General features: G+C 32.4%; 4 protein-coding genes across 5 annotated transcripts; 1 reads left to right on the forward strand and 3 right to left on the reverse strand.

Annotated features, from left to right (window-relative positions):
- Positions 1 to 807: 807 nt before the first annotated feature.
- On the reverse strand, positions 808 to 3,729 carry LOC139822347 (uncharacterized). The gene is made up of 4 exons (XM_071793990.1): positions 2,598 to 3,729; positions 1,865 to 1,980; positions 1,321 to 1,569; positions 808 to 1,107 (listed from the first exon to the last, which is right to left on the reverse strand). Exons 1-4 carry the CDS (start codon positions 2,766 to 2,768, stop codon positions 993 to 995), a joined length of 651 nt encoding a protein of 216 aa, XP_071650091.1. The 5' UTR covers positions 2,769 to 3,729; the 3' UTR covers positions 808 to 992.
- Positions 3,730 to 4,446: 717 nt separating this feature from the next.
- Positions 4,447 to 6,973, reverse strand: LOC139822350 (membrane protein BRI3). 2 transcript variants are annotated; one of them, XM_071793994.1, is made up of 4 exons: positions 6,729 to 6,973; positions 6,023 to 6,174; positions 5,793 to 5,930; positions 4,447 to 5,062 (listed from the first exon to the last, which is right to left on the reverse strand). In XM_071793994.1, the coding sequence occupies exons 1-3, from the start codon at positions 6,796 to 6,798 to the stop codon at positions 5,799 to 5,801; spliced, it is 354 nt and encodes a 117-aa protein (XP_071650095.1). In that variant the 5' UTR covers positions 6,799 to 6,973; the 3' UTR covers positions 4,447 to 5,062; positions 5,793 to 5,798. The 2 variants fall into 2 exon arrangements, with proteins under 2 accessions (XP_071650095.1, XP_071650094.1); XM_071793993.1 differs by having other exon boundaries at positions 4,447 to 5,069; positions 6,729 to 6,970.
- A 275-nt stretch (positions 6,974 to 7,248) lies between these two features.
- Positions 7,249 to 8,758, forward strand: Vha14-1 (V-type proton ATPase subunit Vha14-1). Its single transcript, XM_071793992.1, has 5 exons — positions 7,249 to 7,431; positions 7,580 to 7,661; positions 7,904 to 7,986; positions 8,144 to 8,266; positions 8,386 to 8,758. Exons 1-5 carry the CDS (start codon positions 7,378 to 7,380, stop codon positions 8,413 to 8,415), a joined length of 372 nt encoding a protein of 123 aa, XP_071650093.1. The 5' UTR covers positions 7,249 to 7,377; the 3' UTR covers positions 8,416 to 8,758.
- A 255-nt stretch (positions 8,759 to 9,013) lies between these two features.
- On the reverse strand, positions 9,014 to 13,386 carry Gb (solute carrier family 7 member genderblind). The gene is made up of 11 exons (XM_071793985.1): positions 13,164 to 13,386; positions 12,180 to 12,580; positions 11,833 to 12,055; positions 11,642 to 11,757; positions 11,284 to 11,409; positions 11,074 to 11,218; positions 10,808 to 10,931; positions 10,518 to 10,718; positions 10,183 to 10,332; positions 9,935 to 10,112; positions 9,014 to 9,608 (listed from the first exon to the last, which is right to left on the reverse strand). Exons 2-11 carry the CDS (start codon positions 12,358 to 12,360, stop codon positions 9,544 to 9,546), a joined length of 1,509 nt encoding a protein of 502 aa, XP_071650086.1. The 5' UTR covers positions 12,361 to 12,580; positions 13,164 to 13,386; the 3' UTR covers positions 9,014 to 9,543.
- Between the last annotated feature and the right edge of the window lie 4,234 nt (positions 13,387 to 17,620).

The raw sequence follows: 17,620 nt of genomic DNA on the forward strand, positions 1-17,620 counted from the left end.
GTACGCCAGATACATTTTCTAAAGACATTTTCAAAAATGTTGCACCGTATTTAGAAATCAGAAATTAGAAAACAATGAGCGACAATAATAGCATAAATAGAAATAAATAAGTAATAATTAAATAAAAATTACGTCTAAGAATTAGCACCGTTCATTAGCTCCATTTTATTTCCTTTGATTTTAATTATTGAATTGAATCGATGTTTAATACAAATTTTTATTGAAGAAAGTTGGATTTTTATTATAAATTGATTTTAAATTTAAAATGTTTAGTAAGTTTCGTCAACACTAATATAATTTTAAATAGTAAATACTATAAATCCACGAAAATGAAAAACAATGATTAATATGAGTACACATGTCGTATTGCATTTTATTACACAACTCCTGGGACGCGTATAACATACAATTTAGACTAAATAAATTTTCGGTCATAGGGTGAAATCTTAAGCCTAACTTTTTTGTGAATTTTATACATTTTGCTTTTAAACTATTCGGATTACTTAAAACATAGCTTTATACCAGGTTGGAAGTGTAATATCACTTGAACCAGTCTTTATTGAAAGATTATAATTTTTTTCAAGTTAAAATGTGTTAAAAATCTGTTTTCAATTTATCTGGATAAACAATACATATTAAGAACAATATCTGAGTTTTGTATTTTAGATAAAGCCTTTAAGAATTATGTTGCTTGCTGTCTTCGCAATGCGGAAGTACATGGCGATAAACATTTCATGTAGATGTAAAGAACTTGAAAATTTGTCTTTCTGAAATTGATTTTTAAGGACAAAGGACACGAAATCTTCATTCTCTTTCATTCGTATTCAAATACGTTACTTTCTCTGCTATTTATTCAGTCAAGTCCTGATTAGATTAGAGATTTCTTCAACAATTCTTTAAGAAAATTTAGTTTTGTACAAATTTTTTGGCATGATGCCAATATTTTCGAGATGACATAAAGCTAATAAATTCGATCTGAGGTCCGTGATAAGCTAATTCGTAATAGTGACATCAGCACAGCTTCTGAACGTTTCCTGGGGGCCACAGCCCATGCCTTTTGTTCCGTCCTCACAAGTGCCCCAGGTATTTCCGGTGCGGTAATGCCACCTAAAAAAAGAACCAATCTTTATATTATTTCAGTTATATATTATTTAATTAATTCTTTCTCGCTAAATTTTTCATCGATGTTTTTTTACATCTTTAATTTTTAAAATTAGACATATTGTTTTTATAATTAAGAGTAATTAAGCGTTAATATTTTGCTTGAGATCCAAACTTAACAACGTTGAAATTAAACGAGATTTTGTTCTCAATCCCTACCTGATTACGCATTGTTTACACGTGACACCTTTTGGTAGAACCAGCTTGAGAGAGTGATCCCTAGAGCCGTGGATTTTAATGGGGTATTTATAGCCGCTACCATTAGCCAATGGCAAGGGATACTTATTGAAGCACACATCGGTTTCTAATTCCTTTTCTGATTTTAGCGGGCAAAGGTGGAATTCAAAGTGACCCAGATGGCTGGCAGTGAGGCGAACGGTCACATCGATGGTGGAACCTGCCTTGTATCTACGTAAAATGATACATATATCCTCTTTTATATAACGTAATTCAATATAACAGTATAATCTAACATATACAAAAAGAGTACTCCAATTTTAATAGAGTCTGGCTATCGATGTTATTACACGTTTAGGGGTTGAGATAATCCATGAAACTGAATCACAGAATTATATTTGATTTTGACTGAATAACGTGTTAGAATTGGAAGATAAATTAAAGAATGTACTAAATAAAAATTTTGCAGCGTTTTAATTATAAATTTGATTTGTTAGAACGGTATCACTATGTACGATTTACTCACTTTTGAACGATGACACCTGTTCCATAGATGCCGCCATTTTCATTTGGCCGTGGTCGGGGTAAAGAATAATCGTCGCCGCATTCTCCGCACTTACCGCCATTTTTACCGTGTTGAATCTGGTAGTAAAGTATTTATTCTTTTTTAATATAGTCAATTGAGAATTTCTCGTCTCTTCTTTCTTCTAATCAAGTTATTTATATTATTATAAAAAACCATTATTTGTTATATATATATATATATATATATATATATATATATATATATATAAAATTTATTTTATAAGATGTGTTTAGTAATATTTGTTAAACAAGATTATATTATAGCAATAAGGTTACAGAATTTTGTTAACATAGATAGAATTATTAATTTTTTATTGTTTGATATATGAAAAGAAAGGATTATGGACAACGAATTATACACATAATTAAAAATTTTGCTGCAAGCAATTATGCTGATTGAATTGATCAATTAATTGATGATTGATAATCAAATTTATATTTATAGGATAAAAGATAAAATATAGTTCTTCTCTTTGAGTAAAAAATTTTTTTGCTTTTAAACTTTTTATTTACTTAAATTTATTACATTTTACTGTTAATTTTAACATTAAAATAGCGCGAACTATTGATATATTTTAGTAAATTTTACTAACAATTAAGAAAATATCAATTAAGATCAAGGAACATTATTTTTACAAAATTTCGCAATCGGTTTTATAGTCTTCTATACATACACCGTATCCTCCGCAGAAGTGTTCATTGTCAGTGTAGTTTGGTTCTACAGGGAAACCTTTCCTCCATGCACTACTTCTGTTTATAGGGTCAAACATCATCCCGTGCCCAGAAATTTCCTGCAGATTAATGCAGATTACCACCGTCAACACAAATAATTTTGTGAATGTCATTTTGTTGTATCTTTAATAACGGATAAGAGACGAAATTTCGACGCAAATGTTCATTCCATCTACTTTATATACTTATGTAGATTCCCCGATAAGTCGCTTGCACGTAAGAAGGAATGATAAGGGATTGATGATGAAAGCGATAATTGATAAATTATCTTATCAGATGCAGCGGGTTATATAAAGTAATGGCACGTTTTATTAAACTTTCTTCATTACATTAGAGTTTAACAACGGATGATTCATGTTAACGTCATTTTTATCGTTTTCGTTATATAAATAGAATAGCAATGATTTTGCTTACAAAAATTAGATTACTTTTTGTTTTATATCTTTCTCGGTAAGGAAGTGATGTTATTATTATATATAATTATATTTACACGCGTAACTTTATAAATCACTTTTTAATTAAGCTGAAGAAAAATTCATTTTGAATCTGAAAAATATGTATATCATGTTTTTGCTTTCCGCCAATTCTGTTCCCTTACAGAAATTTTATACTGTAAGTGATTATTTGGCTAGTGATTACTTACTTATTTTGAGTATTATTAAAAGCACTGTTTTTTTAATACTTTTAATACTCAAAATAAGTAATTAATCACTAGCCAAATAATCACTTACAGTATTAAATTTTTATAAGGGTTATTCCGTAGCAATTTAATTTATACGTTGTTGATACGAGATATTTGAACTTCGATGACGATAAAGTTGAAAAACAAGAGTAACGTAATTACTTAGCTGCAGCTGTTAACACAATAAATAATTTATTACCGCATTCGATTAATCTTTTTGAAATTTGCGTCACATTTCAGATATTCTATTTTTAAGTATTAGTAATTTTATTTTAAGTAATATCATTTTGATAATCTCTTTGTGACAAAGATCAATCGCAGAATGTTTTATAATCAACAAGAGACATGATAATATCTCAACAGCGTTAGCTAAATTTTTGATCACACATACATTAACGTTCATTAGTATAAATGTGAGCTCCAAGTTTTAACAATCAATAGAAGCATAATATTTAAGTGTAATAAGTATAATATTTATGTTGAGAATATACATGTGTAAAATATTAAGGATTGAAGAAGCAGGTAATCTAAGACATAAGTAAAAAAATAGCACATTATATTCTTTAAAAAAACATGTTTACTCTCAAAATTACAATAACTCTAACGTTTATTTAAAAGAATATAATAATATTATGATGTATACAGGTAAGAATATTATTAAGAATATAGAAATATTATAATGTAACATTAATTTTTTAAAATAATTTTTGTAAATAAAATTAAGTTTTTTGTATAATGAGAGGTGAGTGAATATTAAAAATTTACAATTTTTGACATCTTCAATTCTTGACTTTTTTCTTTTCTCGATGATAGATTTGATAAGTTGTCATAATAATGCGCTGAAATCTAACAAATAATAATCGATTTTACCCTTAAAACCTCGAAAGCGCATTCTTAAGACTTGAAATTTTCTAAATATCTAGTAAAAAATTGATTTTCTTAATCCAACTAACTATATTACTTCCTTAAATCTTGCTGCTTATGTTTTTCTATGTGCCACTGGTCCAAGTGTTGCTGACAACACGGTTAAAATCAATCCATCAACTATAGGTACCTTAGTACTACAAATTTTTCTTTTAAATTTACATGTTTATTCAAGTATTTTTACATTTTTTTATCTACTTCCAGTAGATGGAACATTTATTCCAATAGAACTCTCTTCTAATTTGCTATGGAAAGGGAAAGGAGATATTACTAAAGATAATAATTTAAAAAGGGATTCGATATTATAACTTAGATTTTTATGACATTATCTTCTCTATAACATAAGTGCGATGAAATATTTCATATTAATTCATACAGAAACTCTTAAAAACCATTGTCTGTATTACAATGTTTGCTTTATACCTTAAAAGTGACAATTTTATCAAATTCATCGGCAACTCTTCTTTATTATTTGTAATTCTTAGTAAAAATTTTTGTTTAATTTGAACAATTTTATTCACGAAACTTTATTACTTACACGCACTTGATATTCGTATAACTAGATAACAATTCGATAGTTACACTAATAAAATAATTAGACAAACCAGCAATGCCTGGGACATTTATTATCCACGCACAACTTCTTTACTTTTTGTCTCCCTTCCTCTTCGTCATGATTGAGAGATTGCATCTTTTTAATAGTATATTAATCAGAGATTCGCAATTAGTGTAATTACAATATTGATATAATATCACTTTTCAGTTTTTTAAATCTGTGGTTGGAAATCGGACGATTGTCACCTATAAACTAAGAGGGATATAATTAATTCATTAAGAAATGTCAAATAATATTTTTAGTATTATATCTTGTCTTATAAAGTAACAAATGATGATTTTAAAAAATTACGCTTACTCATTTATCAAAATACATCGTTTAGAATTTATTCAACAGAGATGTACTATCTATATACATACATATTGATACAGCTGTGGCTATATTATTCTAATTCAACATTTCTCAATTTAACAAGATAAAATTGTATTACTGTCTTAGGGCTCATGCACAATGAGAGGAATAAGGAACAAGGAATTAAACATAGAGAGAATTTATAGTCGCATATTTTTTCAAGACACGGAATTATCTCTATGTTTAATTCCTTGTTTCTCTCATTGTCCACGAGCCCTTAGGAACAAATTAACGATCGGTCAAAATTAGTTATGCAAAGTAAATGAGAGATTATTTAATAAGACACGCCTGCAACTAGGCATTAACAAAATTTAGTTTACATAAAAATATAATCCCTATTTCTCTACTAATATTTGTTACAATTAAAACTTTGTAACTTTCTTTTTTATTTCAAATTGCAATAATCAATATATAGATACTAATTTATTTAGCTATAAAAATATATTATTCTAATTAAATGTCAGATCCTTATCATTCTTAACATTGATGATAAAACATTTCTATTCACTTTAAGTCTATCTGACACGATATTACTCTTTGTATACAAACGTAGGAAATTCTTACTTTTAATTAATCAAAATAGGCTCCGCAATTAGAACAGCGTTTTGTCCTCAACAGCAGACAGCAGAGTAGCCCAACAGGAAAGAAGAAAATCGCACAAAGCAGGCCGAGGCACGTGAAATCATCCTCCATTACACCTACCTGTTTTTACATAATTTAAATGTTATTATCTTTTGGCTTTAGCATAATCGGCGAAAATGATATAATATTCGAGTAACAAAAGATTTGCATACTCTGCATGCTGGACAGCCGCCGACTATGATAATTTCTGGAACAAGAATCGCGGTGGAATGTGTAGCACCGTACGATGGAACATGGCTTTCTTGATATCCAGGGTTGATGTTGTTAGGATAGTATCCGGGAGGTGGTTGCCAGTGCGTATTCGCTAATGATAAAGATTCATTAGAAAACATACAAGATATTAATAATTTACGGGTGAATCACTGTCGCTTTTCCTTTCCTTCTTCGAATAAATATCTCTTTTTTTTTAATTCACTAACTTTTTACAATAAATTTATATAATATAAATTTTTCAATAAATTCGCAAATACTCTTAGCTTTATCGACTTTAGCTTATCTGTTTTTGCAAAATAAAAGTGCTACTAGAATTGAAGGTATAATTATATAATTTATCTATGTAAAAAACTTCAATTGTTAGGTCTTTACTTTTTTGACAAGAATGTTCTACTATCTAGATTAGTCGCGTAAGTGAGTAATTTGGAACAAATGTTGAAACTGTATTACTATAAACTAATTAATGAAAGGTAACCAGATAGCATAGAAAATTGGATAGCAAGAAAGTTGGACAGCAGGAGAATTGGATAGCAGGAAAATTGGCGCCAACGAAATAAAATCGACAATTTTGCGCGTGAAGCAAAATTCGCGGAGAAAGGAACACTTTTAGACAGCACAACCTAACCTAGAAATCGCGAGACACACCTGCTGGAGCCGCTGCGACGGAGTACGGCGGTGGCGGTTTTTCGGGCGTTTTCAGCGGCTGCGACTCCATGATCAACTCGTTGTTTCAATTCAATTATTTAAATCAATACACAACGCGGCACCGTTTGGCAGCGCTAATGACAGCAGTCAGCAATGACAGCTGATGACAGCGCTAATGATGACGCGTGTTTCACGTGACGGCTGATATCAACCTATCGGTTTCTTTTTGGAAAGCAAGAATGGCGGACAGGCGGACTGTTGTGAGCTACACCGAGTTCTACCTATTGCACTTCAAATAAAATAATGTGCGCAATTAGACGTTTGAGAGAAACAGATAAAAGATGAAAAAAAGAAAAATGTTCAGCTACAAAAAACAAGCTTGAATGTAATAAACTTATATATCGTTCGGCACTGTAAAAATCCAAATTACATGCATAATAAGCATGTAAAAAAGTGCTCAGTGAGCACGTATCTCGCGCATGCGCGCTCCTTCTCGCGACCCCTCACAACAGTGCACGTGACACGTGACACGTGACGATCTGCGGTGCGGTTCGTCAGCTGACGCGCAACCGATAATAAACGACGGATTCTCGCTTCGCTCGAGAACTTTTTTCGCGAGATTCGATTTGCTTACCAAGACAAACGTATAATGGCGCTTCATTCCGCAGGGAAGGGTAAACTTTTGGCGGTGATCGGCGACGAGGTGAGCAAATGATAAATGTAAACGATGAAATGCAATGACAATCTGATCAGAGATGGTCTCCCTTAGTCAACTCTTTTTTTTTGTTAAATCAAAAAATATCGACCCCGGTGCTTGTCCAACAACGTGAGATTTGTTACATTACTTTCAGGATACTTGCGTGGGTTTCTTGCTGGGTGGAGTTGGAGAGATCAATAAGCACCGTCAGCCTAACTTCATGGTTGTCGACAAAAGTATGTATATTAGTATGCATATTGCAATGGCTTTTGCGCACGGCAACCAATTATTTTCCATTATTACTTAAAAGAAGGAGACCGATTAGCTAATCATCCACTATTCTTTATTGTCTTGCTTCTATATACAAGGAACATAATAAGTCATGATGTATAATTGTCGTAGAAAATGCATACAATTATATTAAAATAATGTACTTACAACAGTGTAAATTAACAGCGTGAAATAACGATTCTTGTAGACACACCCGTGAGTGAAATAGAGGATACTTTTAAGCGATTTGTCAAGCGCGACGACATCGACATCATTCTTATTAATCAGAATGTAAGTAGCTGAGAGGATTGTTTTCATCGGCGATTAAAATTTTTCCGAAAAATCCCAACATTGAATAATTCAACTATATTTATGCTGACAAACGCAATTTTATGAAGCATTCGAATAATGTTACATTTCTCAATCTAACGTTCAGTACTCTGTCTAGGTAGCGGAAATGATTCGTCATGTAATTGACGGTCATACTCAACCGATACCCTCTGTATTGGAAATTCCCAGCAAGGATCATCCATATGACGCCAGTAAAGATTCCATCTTGAGACGTGCTAAGGTATGACATGTTTGTTTGCCAAATTGATTACCACATTGTACAACAGCAAATTGCTGTTCAATTTAACTTGCAGTTAGATAACATCTTTCTGAAAATCTTATTTGTTAAATTGTTTACAGGGCATGTTCAATCCAGAAGATATTCATTAATATAAATGTGACGTTAACAAGATCACACCAAATGTGTACAATAAAATAGATTTATTTCTTTGGTTATTGCATTCCACGTGTCTATCTCGGTTATTCGGTGAAAGTAATGTAAAATTGTCGTTAATACACTTTTATGAGTGAAAACTAATAGATAGCTAGTTTTCTCTCGTCATTTTAAAGTATATGTGTTTTTGTGAATATATACATACAATCGTATACATAATTATTATTAATGAAAATAACTGTGTGAAAAAAATTATAGTTTTAGTTATAAGGATATATACATAATGACTTTTAATTTAAAACCCAAAATTGTAAAATAAACTGTTGTTGATTCATCTTATCTCGATACTTCATTACATTAATTAATTGAGTCTAATACTGAAAATTACATTGACATTGAATTACAATAAAATGCAAATGCGTATTTAGCAACTTCGAGGATGAGTTAAAAATTCTATCTTATTTCTACCATCTTCTCAATAATTTTAACAATAATTATAATTCTCCCAGTGAAATAGAAACGGAAGAAAACGATGTGTTCAGTTAGAAGGATGTTAGAAAGTTGGGGATGAATAAAAGATATTTTACAATGCAATCTATTTAATATAATTATATATATATTTTTTGTTGCAATATACTGACATTATCAAAATACAGTTTTTACAATACATAAATACTTACGAAACTTTCTCACACATGAATATTTTGTAAATATTAGATATACAATAGAATAAAAAATTGACCATAAATTAATTGAATATATTAATAATACTGGAGCACACAAAAGAAAACGAAAGACACACGTTTTGCAATATTAAGAATCATAAAATGCATCTCTCAGATCCATCTTATTCGCAATACAGATCATTTACTGTTCTTTCACTTCACTTTTGTAATCTGTAGATATAAGTACTTTTAGAGAATTTCTCTAGTTGCCTATTATCCTTTAACTTTTAAAACTATATCTTTTTCGAGAGATTCTTGATATTCTATACTTTTTTCAATTTTAGTATTCATATGTAAAATTATGAGTTTCTTTTTCAAATCTCAAAATTTCTTTGGTAAATGTGTATTCGGTGTACGTTCGTACATTCGACCGAATTTAATTGTAAAATTGCTGCTTACTTAATCGATTTCGAGTTCTTCCCTTGCAGACAGAAATAACTTCTGTACAGCGTAAGTAGCTTTAACTGAAAACAAAATAGGAAAATATAAATTAAATGTATACATGTAGTTAAACAGCCTCAGTATTCTAAACTTGTGTTCATTTTTTCTCAATCTTAATAAATTTCTAGTATCTCTTGTGCTGCTTCGCGACTTTATACTTGTTACTTGCACATAATGACAATGTTGTTATTCGTGATAACACCATTTCCATTTTGTGCATGCCATTAAAATTGACTGAAGAGAAAATTCAGAATAAGATTATATAATCCCAATGAATTAAGAGAATATAGAAAAGTTTGATTGTATAAATGTTGAATAAATTTAGTCAATATTTGTGGGAATTACGAACTGTTAATTTTCTGGAACCACAAAGGTTTCCTTTTCCAAGCAACACCGAAGAAATACGCGGGTATGCCAGACACGGTGATCAGAATGCCCATACCGACTTCGTATGGTCTTTCGTAGCATGGTACAACAACCAGAAAAGCGCATAACGCTACAAACACTATAGGTATCCATAATGGTACCTGAGGAAAAAAATTATTATTGACTTCGATATATAGTTGCTGTTTGATAATTTTATATAAAGCGTGTTACCTTGATCGGTCGTTCCATATCAGGTCTTTTATAACGCAGCCATAAAACTCCAGCTACGGAGAGCATGATGAAGAAAGACTCTACTATACTGCAGTATGTGATCAGTACAAATATATCACCTGTGCACAACATTACGAGAGACAGAATACACTGCAAATGCAAAGAGGATTGAGTTATGATATACAAAAAAGAAAAGCATTTATTTTAATGTACGATGTAAAAGAGAACATTTATAATTTTTGTTCTCCTATGACCATAATTCGATGTAGTTGCGAGAGATTAAGAGCCTTAAAAAAATTGACACAATTAGCAGATATAATTAGCATCGTACACACCAGAAATATTAAGGCAGGCGTAGGTGTGAGCCTGGACATGTTGATGTGGCTCAGCATAGAGGGGAAGTGGCCGTTCCTGGCGCCAACAAAGCACATTCTGGATGACGTCATAATGTGAACGCTCAACCCTCCGAAAGCGGACACAGCTACCATTAAAGGTATTATCCAGGCCATATATCCGAGAAGTTGATTACCGAAAGTCTAAATAAAAAGATTAAATTTTGTACACGTCTGATAATATATCTTAACTGGATGGATTGTTACATATATTGGATAAGAGTATAACTTACCACAGCGATGGCGTTGGAAGCAAGCATAGCAGTCGGAGTTAAAACGGTCAGATAAGCGACATTTGCCATAACATATATTAAGGTGACCAACGGCAGTGATATGTAAATGGCACGTGGTAAATTTCTAACAAGAAATTAGTTGTTAATTTTGACAATCGGGAAATGAAATCGACATATTTCGAAGTTTTGACCTGTCTTTTTTCTTCCACGGTATAATAGAAAGATTAATCATCTTTGCCAGATGACACATTGCCAATGCAACTTACACATAAGGATTTTTTAGTTCTTCCGTCATAAAATTCAAATAATTCCATCCCGAGTAAGAAAATATGCCAGAGTAAAAGGCTACAGCGATTTTGCCAGGATCGGTATTCGTGTTTTCAAAACTGTTCTTGAAGTTTTCCCTGTGCCCTAATTAACATAACAGACTTCGATTAAAGAACACTACATCGTTAAACATTTGCTAAGAAACATACCTAAGCAAAGCCAGACTAATCCAGCTATAATAATAATCACCAATGCTCCAATTTTAGCAAACATAAATATATTTTGCATCTTTGACGTCTCTTTTACATCGTAGCAATTGATGAAAGTGAGTAAGCCTGTGAACACAGTAGATTTTATAAATTATATTATCAATAAAGTCCTCGAGCAATTTAAATTATCTAAATTTAGCTATATTCATATATAGACGTATCCAGCTATTTGCTTTTAAGTTCATATCTGCATCCAGATGAAACGTGCCACAGATATTTTCATCTGCATACTTTATAGATATATTTGCATTCAGATAATTAGACATTTGATTTTTAACACAAGACACTAAATTCTCACATATGCTCAGCGCAGCGATTAGTCGCACACCGTCATCTGGAGTGGTGCAATTAGGAAAAAATGGTTGTACGACGTACTGAGCAAACGTTAGTCCCATGATAGCATTTGTCGTAGGTCTGTAAATGACAAAAATATGGTTTTTCCATAATGTTTTTCATCAACTGGTAAAATCTAATTGGAAATTTACTTACACAAAAATTAAATTAGCAGCCCATAAATACAAAAATGAAGGCAATGCTCCAAAGGCTTCGTGAATATAAGCATAATCTCCTCCGCTGCGAGGTATGCTAGTACCTAACTCCGCATAACACAAAGCACCTATCATAGAGAGCAGACCACATAGCACCCATATAATCAGAGATAATCCTACACTACCCACTTCCTGTATTACTCCCTTCGGCGAGATAAAAATGCCTGCAAATACATTTAGTTTAAATATCAATACAAATGTATAAAGACATGAAATATATAAAAGCACGTTGTAATTAAAAAAAAAACTGAAATTTTTATTCATTGAAAATTTATAGATGAAATATACCTGAGCCAAATATAATTCCCAATATAATAGCGACTCCTTCCAAAAGGCCTAATTGCTTTTTCATTTGTACCTTGGCCATTGGTTTTTGCTGATTATCAGATGGCGAGCGAATGAATCCCTCGTCATCTGAATTTATTAGTTGTATCTCTCTTGCAGATTCACCTGATGCTTCTTTCACCATTTTTGCAAAACACAGTGTCTTCACGGAAGATACCAAATCCTTCTTAGTCAAGGTACTAATTTAAGATTTTCTATTCTTTTTAATTATAAATATAATTTAACTATAAACTTCTGTTTTTTTTAATTTTACTATGTGGATCAGTGGATAAAGATTGTCATAAATGATTTATGAGAATTTGATATAGGCGGGATCTTTTGCTTATATCCATTAACTGCATTATCTGAAAGTATGATAATTCTGTAAACTTGTCGTCAGACAGACTAAAATTTGTAAGAAAATTTTATTAATTTTATATATACTATATTTTTTTTTATGAAATATGAGTCATTTAAAAATATATATCAAAATACACAATGCATATAATAAACAAAAATTCTATGCTCAATTCTAAATTAAATCAGCAAATTATAAATCATGTAAAGTTTTAGATTCGCTTAAAGTTTAAAGCTTTAAATTTGAAATATTGTGTATAATCACACGGTGACATGAAGTAACATAACAATATTGTGCAAAAAATAACGTATAAAGTTATTAAAAATGTGATTTATTATAAAAAGTAATTATTTTAATAACGATTAATAATTTCGTTGTCAATAGTCTACTCCTCTTTGTGCAAGGAAAGGCGTTAATATAATTAAGTAAAACAAAGCAGTAATTATTATATATTAGATAGATTTGCGTAACATAACTTACATAACAATAAAAATGCGAGTTTAAAGAAATACATCTTGAAAAGCTAACAAGGCAAGGTGAATAAAGTAAGAAATACGAAAAAGGTACGGTATATTAGAAATTTATCTAACCTGTGAATATGATCGTGCATTATCCACTATATGTATTAATTTTCTTTCACTGTACTCGTTATTTGCGAAGTTGAAACTCAAACTGTCACGTTTCTTATCACTATCACGTGACTTAGTCACATTTGTTCAAATTTACTTCGATAAGCCGTTAACGATCCAATTATGATCTCTCAAAACTCAAAACACGTGTATTAAAGCGTTTTAGGTTAACGTTAATACCTCATTTCTCGTATGAATTCCTTTAAGAATTTTGATTGGACGCCGAAAAAGATCTCGGGACCCTAGATATTTCTTATTCGATAACCAATCAATGGCTGCGTTTAGCAGAAATGACAGTTTACTAATTCTTTAACATGATTGGATTTTGCCTTTGCAAATGGACCAATCAGCTGAAGCCCGCGCAATCCGTAGCGTAGGCGAATTTGACATTTTTTTTTATTACGCTATTGAATTCATAAATAAGCTTGGTATGTATATTTAATTAGATTTAAATAACATTTACGAACTTTTATAGATTTCTATATTTTATAATTTAAATGTTAGAAGTCATTTTGTACATTTTGTTCCATAACTGTCGATATAATTACAACTACACTGATTGTGAGAAAAAAAATATTTAGATCTAAAAAAAAAATATTTATTTAGATTGCTGCCACACAATAATTCACTCACCGATCACGGCGCACTGCAGGAGACCCGCCAAATCACAGCCAGGAGGATATGATACGTGTGGCGTCCAGCACGCCATTCGGCGTTCGGTGTTCATTTTGCCCAGCGACGGCGTCCCAATCGTTTCACTCGACACAAGAAGGAACGGAATATCCGACGTACGTTTGCTTTGCCACACTTCGTAACCGGATTTCTTCTCATTCACGAGAAAGATATTACACGAACGACTGCAATGTCTCGCACCGACCGACACGTCACAAATATACTTGCGCCGTTTGCGCGCGCCACGGCGGCTCGGAGCGGTCGAGCGCGATTGGCTAGCGAGTCGAGCCCCCAGATCCGGCCAATCACGTTCGGCCGCTCCGAGCCGCCGCCGCCGCCATCGGGCGACAGCTGCGCGACCGTTTAATTGATATTGAACTTGAAAGCAGCGTACGTTCAAAGTCGCTGCGCGGCCGATTGTTTTTGCCGGTGAGCGGCTTTGCCACTTGTTCCCGTCAACGCTCGGAGTACCATCACCTGCGGAAGTCACTCAGCTACCGTTCTCCAGATGAATTTCGCACAGGTAGGAAATGTTTGTGCTCCGCGCGCCCGTCGCCGTGCTGTGTGTCGGAACGCGCTTGTTTCTGCGATTGGCACTCCTGCTCCTCGTTCCGCGGGCCGCGGGAATAATCGCCTACGCGAGTACGTGTCGTACGCGTTCAAATAATTTGCGAGTGTATTTAATTGTGATTTGCCGGAATGAACGTATCGCGCGAATCGCTCGATCGAGACGGAGACGTTGCCGCGCGCCGTCGAGGTGGAGATGTCGAGGCAAAGTCGGCGAAGGTATGTATACGTCGGCAATAATTGCGAACAATTTGCTTTCGTCGTGATATAAGCGGGGCGATAGTTGTGGCGCTCGTCTCGCCATATTTCTCAACTCGAATGTAGCGTTCATTTATTACCTCGTGTCGTACGCTTTGAACGCTGTGCCGCGCCGGAATTATTGTCGTGTGATTTATCTCCGATTCTCTCCGTAGGGAAAAAGAGGGCTGAGTTATATTGTCGTATCGAGTGATTCGAGTAACGGAACGCCATGATACATCGCCCGTTCGTGAATGTGAATGCGTCATAATCTCGTGTATCTCGCGTCGCGTAAGTTGGCCGGCAGTCACGATTTTTCGTCGTGCAAATTAATAATGCAACTTTTACTTTGACGAGATTTATGAGTTTGATACCGTACTGTATGCGCGATATTTAACTTCAATAGCGTGTATCTTTGATTAGCCAACTGCATCTGCGTGTCTTTTAATCGTCCGCTCGATTCGTGTAGTATCGCGGTAAATTGTCGACATCTTGGAACATTTCGTCGTCATTATTATTAAAAGTAACGCGGTGATGAACGCAGAACGAAGCGGGGCAATTGTTATTGTTATTTTAATTATTGTTTTATTAATTAATTTAATGAAAAAGAGAAGGCAACTATTAATTATGTTGCAATTTTATTCTAATTCTTTATAGCCTCTTTATCCATATTTATATATCGATAACTTGATTTTATATAATACTTGTTTTTATATTATACACAGTAAAGTAGTTCCTTCCCATGGGTACGACCTTGGCGAGGTGGGAAGGCCCAGTACCCCGAGGATGTTACTCAAGCAAAACTTAAGACGGGGAAGCTAACGATTTAACTGAATAAACGAACCGCAGCCGGTTCGTCGCGTTTGCTTCGGGAGTGCCGTTTAAGTAATCGGACTAAAGAACTTTTTCAAAGCCCATTTGAAGAATATTACGGCATACTTGACGGAATATTCTTTTCATGGAGTTTTTAAACGGGAGTGTCCTATACAGTATCGCGCGAAAGACATTTTATTGATAATTAGTCCGCGCGCGATGTAGTTTATTATCCGAGAGTGTTTCTCCCGCGAGTGTCCTGTGCGGTGGGAGGAGAAGAAGCAGAAGGAGGCCTGACGTCCTGAGAGGAGGAGGAGGTCCGAGGGAGACATCGGGCACCGGTGGAGCAACCTTGGGGTAAGTATCATCTTTTATCTGCATATAATTAATAGTTTTTATAATTATTAGTTTTATTCAGACCGTTTTATTTCGATAAACTATATAAAAATTTAATAAAAATAATTAGAGAAACAGAAATTATTTAAAATTTTATAGAAATTCATTTTTGTAAATATTTTTTCCGGAAAATAGATAAGATATTATATCGGTAAATCTAATTGAATGACGAATTAGATTTAATTGCGATAATAGCGCGTAAGAATTATGTGTATCTTTTGAAACATTGATTATTTTCAGCGCCTCTTTAATTTAAATCTTTCGTTTTTGTTACAGTATCATCGTAGCTACGTGGCTGAATTACTCTGCCCGTTGCGCATCGGATCGGTGAGTGACGAATTTTTTATAATGGTATGGGGTAACGAATTTGTGAGACCAATATTAGATATATTTATGTATTGTATATTGTATCTATATAATAGTACTATATAGATAAATACGACTTCTCACAGATCAGTTGCCCTAAAATGGATAGACTAGATCAGACTAGGCTGAATAATTAATCCTGGAGGATCATTATTTATCAATTTATTGTGCTTACGGGAGAATGCACCCATAAGCACATACATTATGTCGGTGCATTATTTGTTAATGTATCTAATGTTCTTCGCATCGCAGAACACCCGAAATATACCAGTCGCGTGAAATTTGTAAGCCAAGTTATTTAAATTTGGTAAATACATATTCTGTTATCAAGTATATAATGATATTAGTTATGATCTTTTTTGTACAATACTAAATTCAATTATTTAAATTTATGACATTTAATTACATTTTTCAAGTTTGTTTCAAAAATTATTAAGAAATGTAGACAAAGAACTATAAGGTAAAATTTTACAAAATAAAGAATAACATTTTTATGAATTTTATTTTTCGTACAGAATAAAAATTTTAGAAACATGTAGTTTTTATATTACAATTCAAATAAATAGAAAAATTTTTTTTATAGATAGACAATAGATAGTTTAATTACAATTGAAGAATTAAAAAATATTAAAAGATATAGATATCTGTATATAGGGTACAGAGAGGTTTAACAAAATACAATAAATTAACCGATTATACAGGTAAGAAAAATTTTGATACCACAATTAAATGTGTTTCTTCATTTTCTTCTTTCTCTTTTTCTCTCTCTCTTTCTCTCTCTTTCTCTCTCTCTTTCTATCCCATATATTCCGCCAGGATTAAATATTACATAAATTGGTGTAAGGAAGCAAAATGTATTAATAAATTCAATATGCATGTATTACAAATGAAAAAGACCAAAAGATATTTTAATTCGCGTTGCATATATTCCACACGAACCTTATTATATATAGATCACACTAAGAAGTATAAGTGTTAATCGTACTTATTTTTATTGTATATATATGTATAATGCGCCGATTTTATCCTAATCTCTTATAGTCTATCCATGTAGCTTGGTATATTTGGAGCTTTGTATAAACAAAGCAAAATAAAATAATAACGTGAGATCCAGTGAATATTTTGTCGCGGGACAGAATCATTTTTTATGTAGAATTATCTCAAAGTTGATAGTTTTCATATCAATTATATTATATTAAAATGCATAATATAATCGTGATATGTATTTCTGATAAGTCATACTGAATATAATTTTGATAACAATTTGCATTATAATAACAAAATATTTATATGTATAGATATGTATATGAAAGTTTGTAAAGATAAATGTTACATGCGCAAGAACTTGATAAATTCATTATATTGAT

This window comes from Temnothorax longispinosus, chromosome 11 (assembly GCF_030848805.1).
Source record: "Temnothorax longispinosus isolate EJ_2023e chromosome 11, Tlon_JGU_v1, whole genome shotgun sequence".
Lineage (NCBI taxonomy): Eukaryota > Metazoa > Arthropoda > Insecta > Hymenoptera > Formicidae > Temnothorax > Temnothorax longispinosus.